We start from the raw sequence: 16,419 nt of genomic DNA, 5'->3' as shown, positions 1-16,419 counted from the left end.
GATATGGGGAAGGGAAAAAGATGGGATGAAGGCACAAGATACAGAACACAACCAGCACAAGGTCTCAGCAGCTGGCATACTCTGCAAAACCATTTCCCTCCAAGAGATCTCTGCTCAGTTCGAACCTGATGAAAGCTGCACCCTCCAATGGGCAAAACATTTTTACCTAACACCACAAATCCAGCCAAGGAACCGATGTGAGAACTACTGAAGTCAGTAGCAAGACATGCACCAAGGGAGCAAGGCATGGATCAAGCCCTAAGCAGCAAGAGACCAACACATTCCCCACTGAGATTTCACCAGATCTGGGAAAATCCACTCTTTTCATTACTGTAACTGTTCTGTGGTGTTATCCTGACATGAACATTCTGGTTTTGAAGTTTACAGCTGCAGCCACCCTGATGAGCAAGGAAGCACCATAATGTCTGTTCAGCTGTAACAACACTGTTCTTCTTGTACGATACACTCAACGCTTCTGTGTCCTCCTTGGCACTGCTTCTTCCCCCTGGCAAGTGATAACCTTTCCTTCCACTCCCAACATCTTACTGCTTTGTTTGGCCTCACTCATATAAGTGGAAAACAGCTTGTTTGAGACTCATTAGTTTCAACTTCTGCTTTTTATGCTGCCATCTTCTCAGACTAAGAAATATCCATAAGGCTTGAGAGGTTAAATAGAAGAGAACAAGGAGACTGAGAACCGAGTGAAGAAAACTTTCACGCTGCTGTGAATCTTACAGGATGGGCAGAATAGAGCAGCAACTCTCAAAGGGAAAATTATGGAAAACCTCCCCAGAGAAGTGATTAAAAAAAGGGTTTTCCTCAAATTCCTCAGCTCTGCAGAGAGTGAACATTATTACTTGTATAAATTCACACCAGAAAGCTTCAGCTTTAAAATCTAAAATGAACCAGTAAAAATTAACAATGCAGATGATGAGTAATAAAGTAGCAGAAAGTGATGGGATGCACACAGCATCAGATCAGCCCTATGCTTCTCTTCCAGCATGAGGTAACTCAACTGCTGCTCATTAAATGCTCACCCTGAAGTTTACAGTTTTGCTACTGTACAAAGCAGGATTTATTAAGCAATGTTCCCTCGTGTCTAACTCGATGCTGCTTAACTACTGCGTCCTGGTTTATGGCTGCAGTTTGGGCTGTCAAACAGGGCAACAATGAAAGCTTCAGATTCTCCCATGATAAATGGTGGGACCCGAGGCCTTCAGTGATGGGCTCCCATGGTAGCTGGGGAGTCTTGCTGCTACCAGAGTATAAATAATCAGTTAGAAACAACAGCATATTAATGGAGTAAAAAAAAAAAACCCATGCCACAGTTCAAGCCACATTTATTTTACAACTCTGCAAGCAGGGTTTGGGTTTTTTTAATGCCTGGCTTTAGCATAACACTGTGCATACTGAAGTCATACATTTCACCAGCAGCAAAGACTCCTCTTTATTTTTTACAGCCTTTTGCATCTTTCCCTTTTACTACAGTTCTATTCCTGGTATCAAGATACAAAACAAGAGCTTAAAGCATCTATATATCAGGACTCAAAAGACAAGGAGATGCCCACAGGTATTTTTATGACAAGTTGTAAAGTCACTCTTTAACAGATTAGAAGTATAAAAGGCAGGGAGAAAAAGATGAGGGAGGGGAGCAAGGTCAGAGTGTGAGGCCCTCTCTCTGCTTCTATCCAGGGTCTTGGAGGACTAGCTGATTTAAAGACCTAAGAAACAGCAGTTCCTATTTACTATAATGGGCAAAAGTTTAATGAACACCAATTCCCTTTGAAAGTATTACAGCTTGGGGGCCAGAAGGAAGAAGGATTCAAAACGCCATAAAATCTGCATATAAAAGTGAAGGCACCTGGCCATTTAAGAAGTTGACAAAATGGGTCTGATTCCTCGATCAGATATTCAACAATATCCTTACTAAGAACTGAATTTCCAGTAAGTGTTGATTCCAGCTCTTTACCAAACACAACTGCTCCGTGTCCAGAGCAGGCTGCAGATAAGCTTTCGCTACCTCAAGTCAGAAGGCAACCAGTTACCTCTGATGAAAAAGACAAAGCCTGCTATTGCACACAGCTCTACTAAAAGCAAAGATGCAATGCTGTAGCTGCTCTTCACACTGGAGATGACCACGGAGGAGACAAACTGCCTGGGGTGACAGCTCTATGTCAGGGATGGAGAAGGATGACAACCCAGCTCTCCTACATCCCAAACCACCTCTCCTGCATTCGGGCACATGTCTGCAGCTCTGCTGTCCCCACCTCTCAGCCAGTCCAAAACATGAGGCTCAGCAGCAAAGACACAAGAGGCATGAATGATTTGGCCTGACAAGCTTCAGGTCAGGAGGAATTTCTCCTTTGGTAGGCACCAAGTCATAAATCTCAGAATGGGATTTATCATGGAGGTGTCAGGAAGCCTTGTCTACCATATAAAGCTACTTCATAGAGCTAAGCACCACTGAACATCTGCCTTTTTTACATACAGAACAAGCTGCTGGCACAAATGAGGTACTTTGGGTTATGTGAATGTTTTAACTAACATTAAGGGCTTTTGACTGAGACCTTTTCTCTAGGGAGGGAAGGAGAGAGAAAAGGAAGAAATTGCAGGGGTCAGATGACCCCATGAGAGTACACTGGGAATAACAGTGGAAGTCTCAGCCACACAGGTGAGGCAAACATCCATTCCCAGGATGCAGGTCTATCATGTTGGCAGAGAGGAGGTTTATGGACTGTAGTGATAGGTCAAGGGGTAATGGGTTGAAACTTAAACAGCAGAGGTTTAGATTGGATATAAGGAAGAAATTCTTTACTGTGAGGGTGGTGAGGTACTGGAATGGGTTGCCCAGGGAGGTTGTGAATGCTCCATCCCCAACAAGGCCAGGTTGGATGAAGCCTTGGGTGCCATGGCTTAGTGTGAGGTGTCCCTGCCCATGGCAGGAGGGTTGGAACTGGATGACCTTAAGGTCCTTTCCAACCTTGACTATTCTATGATACTATGATTATCAACAGAGATCACACTGACAGAGTCCACGTTGATGGGGGGATGGAAGGTCTTTGTGTCTCCCTTAGGGAAAGATAATTCTTTATAACATGTTACTAGTCAACGTGTATGCAATGAAAAGGATGGAGAAAGCAGTTTTGTGCAGAGGATTAAGGACAAAATTAAGAGAGTGCTGGAGTGAACCGCACAAACACAAGAAGCCTTTACAGCACGTACCTTCAAGGTGAAGCCACATTAACCGTCCTTTAACTGAGGTGACAGAAGCAACACATATCTCTGCAGGGTTCCTGGGGTTCACTGCCTCCAGCTTCATGTTCTTAGTAAAGCCACGGCTGAAGGATGTCTGAAAGAGTCAAGAGCCAACATTGAAACATGGAAGTGCAGCACTGTGTGACTGGGAAGCATCAGTTTAGCATGGTTTGATTTTCACTGGAAGTGCAGGATACACTGATGAATACATTCAGATTCAAAATGGAGCTGCCCTGAGCATCTGTATTGGGTTTTGGTAGTGGGGAATGCTACAGGGGTGGTTTCTGTGAGAAGCTGATAGAAGCTTCCCACATATCTGATAGAGCAAACACCAGCAACTCCAAGACAAACCCATCGTTGGCCAAAGCTGAGCACAGCAGTGATGGTGGTAGAGCCTCCGGGATAACATAGTTAAGAAGGGGAACAGCTGACACACAAAAGTAGCTGCAGCTGTGGAGAGGAGTGAGAATATGTGAGAGCAACAGCCCTGCAGACCCCAAGACCAGTGAGGAAGGAAGGAAGAGGTGCTCCAGGCACCAGAGCAGAGATTCCCCTGCAGCCCCTGGTGCAAACCATGGTGGAGTAGACACCCACCTGCAGCCCATGGAAGATGACATGTTGGAGCAGAGGGATGCCTGAAGGAGGCTGTGATATTCATCCTTACCCTCTCTCCCTTCCAGCATCCCCTCTCCTTTCACTTAGTCTCAGTCCCTTCCCCATATCACCATCACGACTATCCCATAAAACACACTAACACACTGTGGCCATGCCATGGCTTCCTTTCCTTTCATTTTCCTCCTCTTTGTCCCACCTGTTTTGCAACACATCAGCTCCAAGTGCTTGCATCACTCTATTTGCACACAGTAGCATGACAAAACTCCCCCTCTTGGCTGAGATTTCGGCTAATAATAATTAGAATGGGTAGTAACTGTCACTGGCTCAAAATGACACCAATCTGTCATACAGCAACCCCAACAACTGGAAACCAGACAGGAATTCAAGCCTTCTGCTATGCATACAGCACCTCGGACCACGGGCACTTCGCTCTTTATGAGATGAAAAGCTTCTGAATTTGATCTGTGGTTCATAACAAGGCCTTCCAAGAATGTGCTGCTTGTTTCAGATGTTGCTTGGACTGTTGCAAGTCTTGCTCAGCACACAGATCAGCTTCACCCTATGAAAGCTGCCAGTGGCTAGGACTGCATAAAAGTAGGCCAAGTTTGTTTAAATGCCTTTTATGTTGCCTAACAAGGAAACATCATTTATCATCACATGGGCTCCTTTCATTGCAGTTCAGTGCTGGAGGCTATTTATACCGAATCAATGGCAAAACAGTTAGCTGGGAGTTTATTTTACTAAGCATTTGGTCATGTCAATCCATTTCATAACTGCTTCTCCTTGTTAAATATCCACCCCCCTGGGGGAAACAGTTACAGCACATCCACTTCTATCACATCTAGGTGGAAGATGTGCCTGCAATACAGCTTCAATCAAAGAGCCTCTCACGGCCATGCAACAAATGAACTGACCTGCCAGGGAGGTTGGACAAGCAACAAGTGAGAGATTACATCTCTCTGCAGAGAACTGTGTTATTGAGAGTGAAAGAATAACAGACACATGTTCATCTGATGAGCGTTTCCTTACAAAAAATGAAGCAAAAGTGCTTAGATCTGATTTAATCTTTGGATGATATTACACAGAGACTACTCTCAAGGCTGCCAGTGCTGAGAGCATAGATCCATTACCTGACAAAATGAAAAGAGATATAAAGAAAAAGGAGGGGAGCCTGCAGAAGAGATGTGATAATTGTCCCACTCCATTGGTGTGATGCAGCATTGTCCAGCTTCCCAAAGTGTCTTCAGGAATCTTTGCTTAAAGTGCCTTGAGGTATAGTATGGCACAATAAATGGAGCAAAGAAATCCCAACTCTGATTTGATTCCCAAGCCAAACTCTGTTGATGATACAGGTCTTCTGAATTCATCAACAAAAAGTGTTCAAATTCATCAATTCACCATCAAAAGTCTGTTCAAGGCTGCTCTTGAACCACCACCAATGAGAAAGGCCATGCAAAAACACATCTGCTGTCTTGTGAGCCTGTCTCCATCCCGATTTTCATCAACACCCTGTCTCTCAGTCTTCTGAGTAAAGTGACAGGCTATGTAATGCCTGAGGAACCTGCTTGTTCCCCATTCATGCACCAATAGGTTTTGCCCATTTTAGGTACCATCACACTGTCAGCTCCTGATGGGATCTCAGCTTCCATCAGTTGATGGGAGCATGAAGAGCAGCACCAGCTTACTGGAAAAGGCAGAAGGTTACATCTCTTTTTCACTGAGTGATAAATGCATGTTGGATCAAGCCATACTGGACTGCCATTCCCAGAAAACAGCCTGCAAAAGCTCTGAATCTTGATGGCCTCCAGCATAAAGGTGTTGCTCATGCTCACACCCCTGTTGCTGTATCAAGGAAGCACATGAACTGTTGCAAAGATGAGAGCACCCATTCAGGTTAATCACCCCTCTCTTACTCTGAATCAACAGTTTCAACCTTAGCTTTTAAATGCATTTGGTTTGGTTAAATGTATCCCTCTGGGAAGAAGAGAGAAACGGGAAAAGGGTCAGATGATACAATGTAATTTTTTACCTAGTTTATTGTTTTTTAATAGCATTGGAATTACTTGTAATGGTCAGTTGAGATCCTTCTTGTGCTAAGTGATCAGAGAAGAGATGAGGACCAGGAAATCTAAATGAATCAGAAAAAGAGAAATACTTTCTCTTCTCTTTTAGGGATGGAGACCTGAAACACTTCTCCAGCTTTCTTTCTGTCAGACTCATGGTAGACTGGGAGAACCTCCCAAAGCTTTGCTACAGCTTGCCTGTAGCTTTCCTGTGCAAGCTGTTTTGTTTCACATGGATCAACAGGAATGACACAAAGGTAAAATGAGAACTTACATTTCTAAAGCACAGGTGAGGCGCAGCCTCAGCTCCACATTGCTTCTGGTAGTCTGCCCAGTCAAAGTCCTGACCAGAGTAACCTGCAGTGTGACACAACAGAAAGTGCCATCAGCCACCACTTCATACCAGAGAGAGAGCACAAAATGAGCCCCAAGCAGACAAACACTTGTGTTCCAGCATCCCACCTCAGTGAGCTGTGCAGTGTCAGCAGGCAGGTTCTATGGATGCCAGTTCATACACCATGAGAGCCAATGTCAATGCTTCTCAAGCCCTCACTCTGTATTTTGCTTTGAAAACTTCAGGTCTGTGTCAAAAGTAATAAAACATGTTTATTTTCCCTTTCCTGCCAGCATCTCCCAGGCTTTAATAAACCCATAACTGGTAAGATGTGTGTCTGTCCCAGTTTTCAGGCGGGACTCATTCAGGACTTCTTTCTCCTTCCTTTAGCTATCTAAAAGATGGGGTTATGGAGCTGGACATCAAGTGGTGCCAACAGCAGTGGACAGGAAGAGGATGAGCACAATCAGAAGCTGATCCATCCTCTCTTTCAAAGCATGACATAAATTCTCTCTCTTCATGGATATGGATGTACCCTCTAAGGCTGACTTTCCAGCAGCTCTGCATATGTGAGCTGAATCCCATCACAGTAAGCATGTTATCCAAGGCTGTATAGAAATCTGAAGCAGAACAACAAAATGAATGCAGATTTCCAAGACTAAAACCTCATCAAGTAGAAGATCCCTTCAGCCTCTGATTCTAGGAAGAAAAAGGGGAAGCAACATTGATTTCTGTGAGCATCTCTCAAACAGTCTCATCACAGAAAGACAAAACAGAACTCTGCTGATCCACTCTTTTTACCTGGGTATTCAGGAAAAAACAATCATGAAATAAAAAGGGTTTTCTTAATTGCTTTTGGTTTTGTTTTGTTCTTGTCTGCCTCTTAGTCTATATTTTTATAGTGCTTGAAACCAAAGAGTGCTAATCCTGTCCAGGGCCCTGTGATGACACTGTCAATGCTAATATTATTGCAGAACGACTCTCAGTGAAGTCTCAGGACTCACCTAAAGGCCTCAGTCTCTCTGTCTGGCATCTCAGCATGGCCTCATTTCACAGAACATCTCTTAATACCTTTTTCATTGTTAGTCAAAAAGGGACACTCAAGATCAGATGGGAATGAATCATTTATCACAATGAAAAGGATGACATTTTTGTAGGCAAGGACTGGAATACTGAGGGGAGTCACCTCACAGTCACCCAGAACCAAAACAGGAGGTAAAAAAGCTGAAAAGAAAGTCTCAAGCATCCTGCTACCATGCAAGTGTATGGGATAAGATGAACTTCCAATCCTAACGAGTGCCTACATGTCAAACATATTAATGAGATAAAGCACTGAGCTAAGATGCCTGTCTCCGTGGGGCATGAAAGTGCATAACAATTGGAAAGCTAAGAATAAACATGCATAGAACAGTAAAAAAGGGCAGTTATTTATAGAGAATGTTAATTTTTCATACAAAAATATATACCCTTGCATTGTTTTTTAACAACCCATTTCTGGAATTGTGTTTTCATCCCACTTCTTCTTCCATCTCCTTTTTTCTTTCCAGTTATTTGTTTACCAGATACTTTTCAGCTTCATAAAATGAAATGGAAAAAAGGAGGTGAAATGCACATCACATCAGAAAGGGATTCATCTGATCACATACAGATCATCTGATTGCATACAGATGTTTACAATGGAGATGCCTGCAGCTTTGCCTATCCCCCTGTGCTCCCTGAAGAGTCAACAGGGAAACAGGCAGGTCTGGAGATGATCTGTCTGTCCTCCTGCAGAAAGAGCCTTGTGAAAGTCCCTGTTCCCTATTGACTCCAGAAGAAGCCAAGGTGACAGGCTCAGTTGTCTGCATAACAACTATGCAAGTTGTAGCATAGTTGTCTACATTAAAACATATGGGGTCCTCCACAGCTGCCAGGGCACACTGCTTTCAGGGACCCAAACCTCTGCCCACAGCCTGCATGTTCTCTCATCTCTCATTTAAACGCCCAGCAGACAGGTTTTGAATCTTTATTGCAAGCGACACAAAATCTTGGCTGAGTGGATGGAAAAGGCACATTGACAAGGTTTCAGTGAGGTATAAACACTCGACTGTTGTCACCACACAACCAACCACTGGCTTGGCCTGGCACCACTGGGATTGCTGGAAGACCCTTTGCTGTAGACTTCAGCAGGATCAAAACCTGGGAGGGCAGTTAGAGTTTGCCATAACTCACTTCAACAGCCCAACAAGGATGACTCCAAGATGATCATGCTCAAGAACTGGCTTCAAACAAGTCTGGACCTGTATATGGCCTTTTCATGAAGCATCATGATATAAGCTGCCTCACTTAGCACATGGGGAGGTACTATGTGCCCAGCACCTCCATTAGCACATGATACTCACATACTGTTATCCCTTACTGCTCAGCTGAAGTAATAACATTTAAAACTTTGTATGATTCAACTGTGCTCCTCAGTCATGTCATACCTCATTGTGTTTGCTCTCAGCATGGAAAAGCCCAGTGGTCTAATCGGAAGCAAATATAACACCACAAATAGACTGGAAGTTTTGGAAGTGGCATTTCCTTGGTTAGCCTTATAGCTAGGAGCGCCACCAATATGCTTTTCCCCCTCTTAATAGCTCATAAAAAAGGAACAATAGGTGTTGCTTTAAAGGGAAGTGGTCTATAAATTCAGCTCTAGTAAATATAAACAGTGCTTGTTCAGTGTTTATACAGCAGCAGTAAATGGGTATTCATTTTTGGCACTGTACAGGAAAATACTGCTCTCTATTTCTAGTAGCAAATGTTTGCACCTCCTGTTCATGACTCATCTAGTAAATGTTTGGCTTCAACAAAGGCCTGATAAGGAAAAAAAAGGCAAGAGAATAGGATATCAGACAAATAAAGGACTTTGAACCCAAATACCGCATCCTGGCATGCTGTTCTGATGAAATCAAACCAGTTAATTTTAAAATCAGAAAACTTCCTTGCCAATCATAAATTAACCAAAAACCCAAGTCCAGAATACAGCAAACAAATCCTTCCAAAGAAAAAGGGCTTCTTCCATCGCCATCTTTTTCTCCATGGGAACTTCCTGCCTTTCAAAAGCGAGAACCATTCGGGCAATGCTAAGTGTTGTCAACATGCTCTCTGTTATAGGTGATGTTGGGTGGGAACGTGTTGAGTGCTGGGGAAGCAGGAGCCTGGTCAAATCTGGTCTGAGAAGGGGCAACTCTGGGTACCCAGGTGGAGCTGCCCAGTGATTTGGGTGGAAGTGGTGGCATTTCCTCCTTCTGCAGATCTGCTCATTAGCTACCAGCTCACACCGCAGCCTTCTGCACTCCCACAGCATTGCAGCCCTCTCCTATCAGTCCTGGTTATTTCTTCATTCAAAGCTGGTATTATTCTGCTCAGAGACAACTGGCTACCTCAGTGCGAGCTCGGATGATTTCCCTGTGCTTTCTTTTTTGGTGGTTTGTGGTTTTTTGTTGTTGTTTTGTAAAATGAAGAAATCATTCTAACATCTGATTATATTTTAGTGGCTCAAAGAGCATGTCTGCCAACGGAAGGGGGCTTTCACACCAAAGGTGCTAAAACACCATTTGGGCACCCAGCCCTCTTACATAGTAAGAAACACAGGAATATACAGCATGTATCTATGTGCCACTTGCTTTATGCCTTTTTAACAGCTTCCCCCCAAGTCTTCTGATCTGACAGCAGAAACCAAAGTTATTTCATCAGGGGAATAAGGGGAGACTTTCTGTATTTTCTGAGGAGCTCACTTGGACCCCAATCATCAGGCACCACACCAGATTACTTCTCCTTTAGACATTACTGGCCAAGTTGAGAAATATCCATACAACAGATGCTACAGACACTTCTAAGAATGCTGGCATTTAAAGGAGAGTTCGGATGCACCTGGCCCACAGAATACCATCTCAGACAGGCTTTGTATCACATGGATTGGAAAATATTAGGCCAGGACCCTGAAAAGAGAAATGTCTGGCCTATGCTCAAGGCCAGGTTGGACAGAGCCTTGGGCAACACAGTCAAGGGTGAGGCATCCCTGCCCATGGCAGGATGCTGGAACTGGATGATCTTAAGGTCCCTTCCAACCCAAACCATTCTATGATTCTATGTTCTATTTTAGTTAATTAGCTGGCCTGCGGGAAGCTGCATGTGAATTTGGGGTGGCAAAACCAATACACTCCTCTGACTTTCATTTGTAGCAACTTTTCTAGCCAAGTACCAGCGAGCAGTTACACAGGCATTATCATTCCAACTGGATTCAAGCAGGAAGAGTTTGCATCCAGACAGCATATTTATTTCAGTAAAAGCAACAGTGGATGCACCATATGCAGATGCACACACAGGACTCCAGGACATTGTTGGGAATTTCAAATCATGTGTGCTGAAGACATATGCTGGATACACGTAAGAGGACTCTGAATCTGGTAGGGAATAACCCTTTGCTTCCCTGGGTTTGGCAGCAGCATGGTTTTTCCAAAATTAAGACAAATCTGTGTGTACAAAACTTAAGTGTTTGGAGGGTTTTTGGAAGGTGGGGGCTGAGGAATTTCAGGGAGATGCCTGATTTGCCTCTAGTATGATATGATTTTTAATGCTCCTTTTGCTCTCTACACACACAAAGCATCACTGATAGGTATTTCATGGGAATACACTAGGTTTCAATGCAGTCTGATCCAGACTGCATTCTGAAGCACGTTGCACATGGACATCAATCCACCAGCAAGACTTGGTTGCAGAGATGTTCAGGGGCTGGTATGAGCCAGAACAGTTGCAATGACTCAACAGAGCTACTCTGGTTTCAGGAACTTATGGTGATGGTATGCAATGAACACATCATGGTTTTAAAGGCAATAATAACAAGCAAGCTGCCTCCAGAGGAAATCACCAAGAAGGAATACAAACCCTTGGGAGGTGTGAGATTGACTCCGTTTTTAAGGCACCACTGTATTGGCAAGATCCCTAAGGAATCCGCATGGCAAAGCATTGAGATTTTGCTGGGTTCAGGCCTCAAGTCATCAATAGTCACTTGTAAATAATGATTGTTAAAAACCTAAGGGGTGAAAAAGAAGAAAACAAAAGCAGAAGTTAAATTCTTTGTAACTTTAAGGAATGTGAACAGCCAGGCCCTGGAATCAAACCATTCATGAAAATAACCCACTCTAACCTAACACTTTGCATTAGTGTTTCTACCAAAGAAATCAAAGCCTGAGTTTTAGACATGGGTAAACTGGGGCAAGGGGAAGCGCTGTGGTTTATGGTCACTCAGTGTGCCCATAGCTGAGCAGGGACTGGAGGCAATCCTATAAACCCCACAGCCTTCTCTCTCTTCTCTTTGAAAGTCTGGATCCAGCTACAGCTTCCATCCAGCTGCTTTATTTCAAAAGGCTTCCCAGATGTGCACAGAAAATACATATGCATAGAGGGGAGATCAGGATAAAACAGGGATCCTTTTTTTGCACGGATGTGGTAGATGGACATGCCCATCCCCATTGGATTTATGTGCATGGAGTTAGCTGGCGATGATTGTGGGAAAGAATTAATTCATTAATTAGGAACATCCATGGATTTTTAATGTTGGCTGTTTTCATCCCTCTTTTCCGGGAACTCACCTTGGTCACTGATGCAGGACAGATATGAAATGGCTCCCTTATATTCACTGCCTCCAGCTTCATCCCCACAGTGAAGAAGTGGTTTCGCAAATCAGCATGGTCCTGCAGGAAGAGATGGGAAGAGAAGCACATGGTATGCCCATGCCATCCTCAAAGAAGAGGTCTGCATGTCTATTTGCAATGCATCCATGTGGATTTTGTCACTTAGCTGATTAGGAAATTGACTCCCAACTGGCTGCTCCTGGTCTTGTGCTCTTTTCATGCCAACCCAACCACAGAGGGGGAACAGCCTCACTCCTAGAGGACAGATCTGCAGGACCAAGCCCATCAGCACAATGTTGTCAACAGTGTCTAACCTGAACTTGGTCAACAAGGAGATCATGCTCACCAAAATGAAGACCTGTCTGAGAAATCAGACTGGTTTGGGTTGGAAGGGACCTTAAGAAGCATCTAGTTCCAACCCCCTGCCACTGGCAGAGGCACTTTCCATTAGAATAGGTTGCTCCAAGCCCCATCCAACCTGGCCTTGAACACTGCCAGGGATGGGGCAGCCACAGCTTCTCTGTGCAACTTCTTCCAGGCTCTCACCATCCCACAGGGAAGAACATATTCCTAAGATCTGACAGCCCCCGGGGTAATGCACAACATGGATGCAAATAGCTCAGGGTGGCCCTTATTTACCCTGATGAATGTCCAGCTCCAGCAGGGCACCAAAAGAAGGACATGTGCTGGTTTCCATGAGCTGCAAAATGGAAAGATCTTCTCTTCACCCAGGAGACTAAAGGTGGACTAGGGCACAGACAATGAACTTGGACCCAAAATGTGGGCAATAATAGAACATGTTGGTGAGACACGCAGCTGTGCTAAAGTACATGCCCACCACAACATTTGTACCCAGGATCAAACCTGGCTGCACCCAGAAAACTGCACAAAGAGGGCTTCACCCCACAGCTTTGAGATGGCAGCAGGATACAGATGTGAAATGCAGAAGCAACTGATTTTTAATTCCCTGATTTGCCACCAGTTTGGCATTTAACATCCAGCAAATCACTCCATCCCTCGTGACCCCCGTCTAAGAGGCATACAAGTTGGCATCTTAATTCCAGAGTAATTATCATATTTTGTGTTCATTCAATAAAAATGTCCTGCAGTATTTCTAAACCATCTGTGCATTAGCCAATACAAGCATAAAAAGAGATGATGTTGTATTTAACACACACATACAGACGATTCCAAAATGCATGCAGAAAGCTTGCTCTCTACTACATGGTTAGCAATATCGTTCCCATCTACATTCATTGCTACATGTTGTATTCTTGTTCTAAAATGATTTTCTATTGATCCAAAGTTGTATGTCATTGTGCTTTCTTTTCCCAAGAACTGTCTTCACTTGTACACTTAACAACTTCTATTTTGGGATCTTACATCGCTGGTGCCATTCGAGATAAGGATTTTTACAAGCTCCAAGCACGATTAAATGAACCACAATTTTCATCTTACCAACCTGCAGCGTTAGGGAGCTGTTTCTGTTGAGAACCAAAAAGCAGCCAAAAAAAATCGTAATGGATTTAGTCTCACAGAACAAGCACAAACTCACAGGGAAACTGAGGAAGATGGAGTGAAAATGGCCCAGAGCCCAGTGAACTAATGGCTGAGCAAGGAGCAGACATTCAGGAGTCTGAGCATCCTGCAGTGTAACATAACCATCAGCCATACTTGTGCTTGTTGGCAGTCACTTCCATACCACTAAAGCCCCAAAGAGACCAGAGACCCATTTCTAGCAGCTTTGCACTGTTTCATTGAATAGAAGCAGAAACTACTGAAGAAAATCTGTCTCCTTGTACACAGAGGTTGCCCAGTACCAGGGATGCATCAAATGGACAGGTCACCAACTGCTATCTTGGGAAAGGATGATGGCTGCAAAATTCAGACCTCACCAGCTCTGAACTTCAAATTTCCAAAGGTAAGAAGCATCTGTGCTGGAGGGCTGCCTCCTCCTGCATGAGACACACAATGTCTCTTAATCCTTAAAGTGAGGTGGCAAAGAACACGCAGCTTTGCAAAATGCACATGTGGAAGCAAGCTCACCATGCAGCATCTTCCCACCAAGAAGTTCCAATATAACCCAAGATCCACCAAAGTACTTAATAGTGTTTATGTTTAAACATGCGAGTAGCTTCATCAACTTCTGAAGTGATATGTTGAATGAGACCAAAACATAGAGACCAAACCATATTACTTCTCTTTTTTATTTGAATAATTTTTTTTGTTCATTTCCTGGTATTTGTTTTGGCCTTTTTCAAAGGACAAAAATAAACAAGTTGAGAAAAAAAGAAAGCTAATAACATTTAAAGCTATTTTACTTCAAAAGCATATCCCCTTTTCTCCACGCACTATGTACCTTAGGATCAAGTCTCCCTTCTCATTCAGCATAGCATGTAAATATCTTCCCCATTAAATTAATAGCAAGAGTGAACTCACAAGGAGAGTTCATGGGATCTCAGGTACATCTCTCTTTTGAGGGTTAAAACCCTCTTTGAAGCAGGAACGTGTATTTGTTTGGTGAGCTGCTGTGGAAGTAAAAAGCCTGTGTTAAATGTCATGTTTTGAGATGGAAAAGCTTTCATGGAGGAAACGCCTTTGTACCATATCTCTCTGGCAAATGGTCAGAGCCTGGATGTTTGATCTCTCTCATATATTTGCTAAAGAGAAGCATCAAAATTTACCAAAGCAGCCCTTTTTGCAGCCACAAAAGGAAAAGAAGATCCTGGTAGTATTCACCGATTCCAGTGCTGGAGTTGCCTCGGCCAGCAGGGAATTACTTAGGATTTGGCATATGCTCCTCTTCAGAAGTCCAATTAATTTACATAATTCCTAAGAACAGGCTCCACAGAAGTGATGGCAAAGCTTTTAATTAGTATTAGGCTCAAAGTGATACACTGAATAATGAACTGCTCTCTCCCCCCTTTATTCACATTGACAGGGAAGGCGCCTGTTTAATAAAAACAGCTACAAGAAGAGGAATGGAGGGGTGAGACTTTCCCCTGGTCCCCACCAGGCTCTGCAGTCAAGCAAAAGAAATGCCTAAAGTGATTATGGGTGACAGAATCCAATCCTTTATCACTATTTCATGGCATTCAAAGCCACCTAAGAGGGTGTCACTAGCCATTATTTTCTACCAACATCTCCAAGTAAGCTTCAATTTTCATTGAAATGGAGATGAATAGGCAGGATATTTTTGATCAGTTGGAGCATTTTATAGCCATGTGCATGGTGAACCTTTACTCCTACTGGCAGCCAACGCTTCCCAGGAGCAGCCCCACTAACCACAAGGATTTACACCAGCAGATTGCCTGTCCTGGGCTTCACAAGCCCTGTGTGGGTGATGGAAATGCCCTCTGAGTGCTGAGGAGCAGTCAGGTAAGCTGGATCGACTATCAAGGATGCAGAAGATTCCCTTAGAGCCAAGTGAAAAATCATGCCACAGAAAGCACAATGAATTAACGTGGCATGAGCACTACAGATGCTGATTCAAAGGGTCACAATCTCTAATGTGATGGATCACAGCTTATGGTGATGCTCACAGGGAACAAATGGAAAAGTGTATAACCCTCCACTGAGCTACTATCACTTGCAGCCCAAACCCACTGGCAAAAGCCAGGGCTGTTGCAGCTCTCACTACAAAGCAATTAAATCCAGCCCCACACTCATAGTTTTAGAGCAGTAGGCATTTGTAAATATGCCAGCATGCACAGGCTGTGACCCTCCAGGCCACCTGAAAGAGCCCTTTGCACCATTGTCTCTATCTTCATATGGCGACCCTTCTGCAAAAACACTGATGAGCTTTGCAGTAGCCCACTGCATCCAGCATCACCTGCAGGGCTGAAGGCTGAACATCAAATAATAAGTCAGCAATGATGCTGGGGGAAGAACCAGGCTCCTAATTCCCAGTCCTCTTCTTTAGGTACAGGGATAGCCACTTGATTTTCTCCTTTACAGCTAACAGGCCAGTAGCAGTGCAAGTTTCAAAAATGATGCAGGTTTCAGGTAACTTGGGAGCCAGAATTTCATTCCAAAAGAGATCCACAAACAGTCTTACAACAGCATTCAGACTCTTTAAGGATGCAGATAGGCTATAAGGAAGTACCTGTGTGGGTGACATATTTAAGTCCTAATAATAAGGTCGCTAAGCATTGGCTTTAGGTTTTGGGCTCAAAAAGATGTAGTTTAATATCATGGTAGTCATTTGTCCTTTCTGGTACCTAAATATCTTGCTAAATCTGGCTTTTAAGTATTTCTATTCAACAAAGGTCACTTAAGTGTAAATAAACTCAGATTTGTCCATGTCATAAGAGTCAAGCTCAGGTAATTTTACAGCACAGTGGGTAAGGCAGATAGAGCAGGGGGACTTGGCTAAGCTGCTTTTGCCCATGACATTTAGGAAGCTGTACTATGGGCTGGCTGCTCTAGCTGTGTCCACAAACCCAATGAAGGGCATCACCTGCAGATTCTGAAAAGCTCATTTTAAGCCCAT

The 16,419-nt window shown here is 43.7% G+C and overlaps 1 protein-coding gene across 1 annotated transcript in view; it reads right to left on the bottom strand.

Annotated features, from left to right (window-relative positions):
* Positions 1–16,419, bottom strand: part of SFMBT2 (Scm like with four mbt domains 2) — a 96,462-nt gene that overhangs the window by 26,568 nt on the left and 53,475 nt on the right. Inside the window, exons 7-10 of the mRNA XM_034063096.1 lie at positions 11,886–11,987; positions 11,179–11,326; positions 6,208–6,290; positions 3,223–3,349 (exon numbers count right to left, since the gene is read on the bottom strand). Coding sequence (XP_033918987.1) covers positions 3,223–3,349; positions 6,208–6,290; positions 11,179–11,326; positions 11,886–11,987 — 460 coding nt within the window. The remainder of the gene's footprint in view (positions 1–3,222; positions 3,350–6,207; positions 6,291–11,178; positions 11,327–11,885; positions 11,988–16,419) is intronic.

Source organism: Melopsittacus undulatus, chromosome 5, assembly GCF_012275295.1.
Source record: "Melopsittacus undulatus isolate bMelUnd1 chromosome 5, bMelUnd1.mat.Z, whole genome shotgun sequence".
NCBI classification, from domain to species: Eukaryota; Metazoa; Chordata; class Aves; order Psittaciformes; family Psittaculidae; genus Melopsittacus; species Melopsittacus undulatus.
This window is presented reverse-complemented; position numbering and strand designations above follow the sequence as displayed.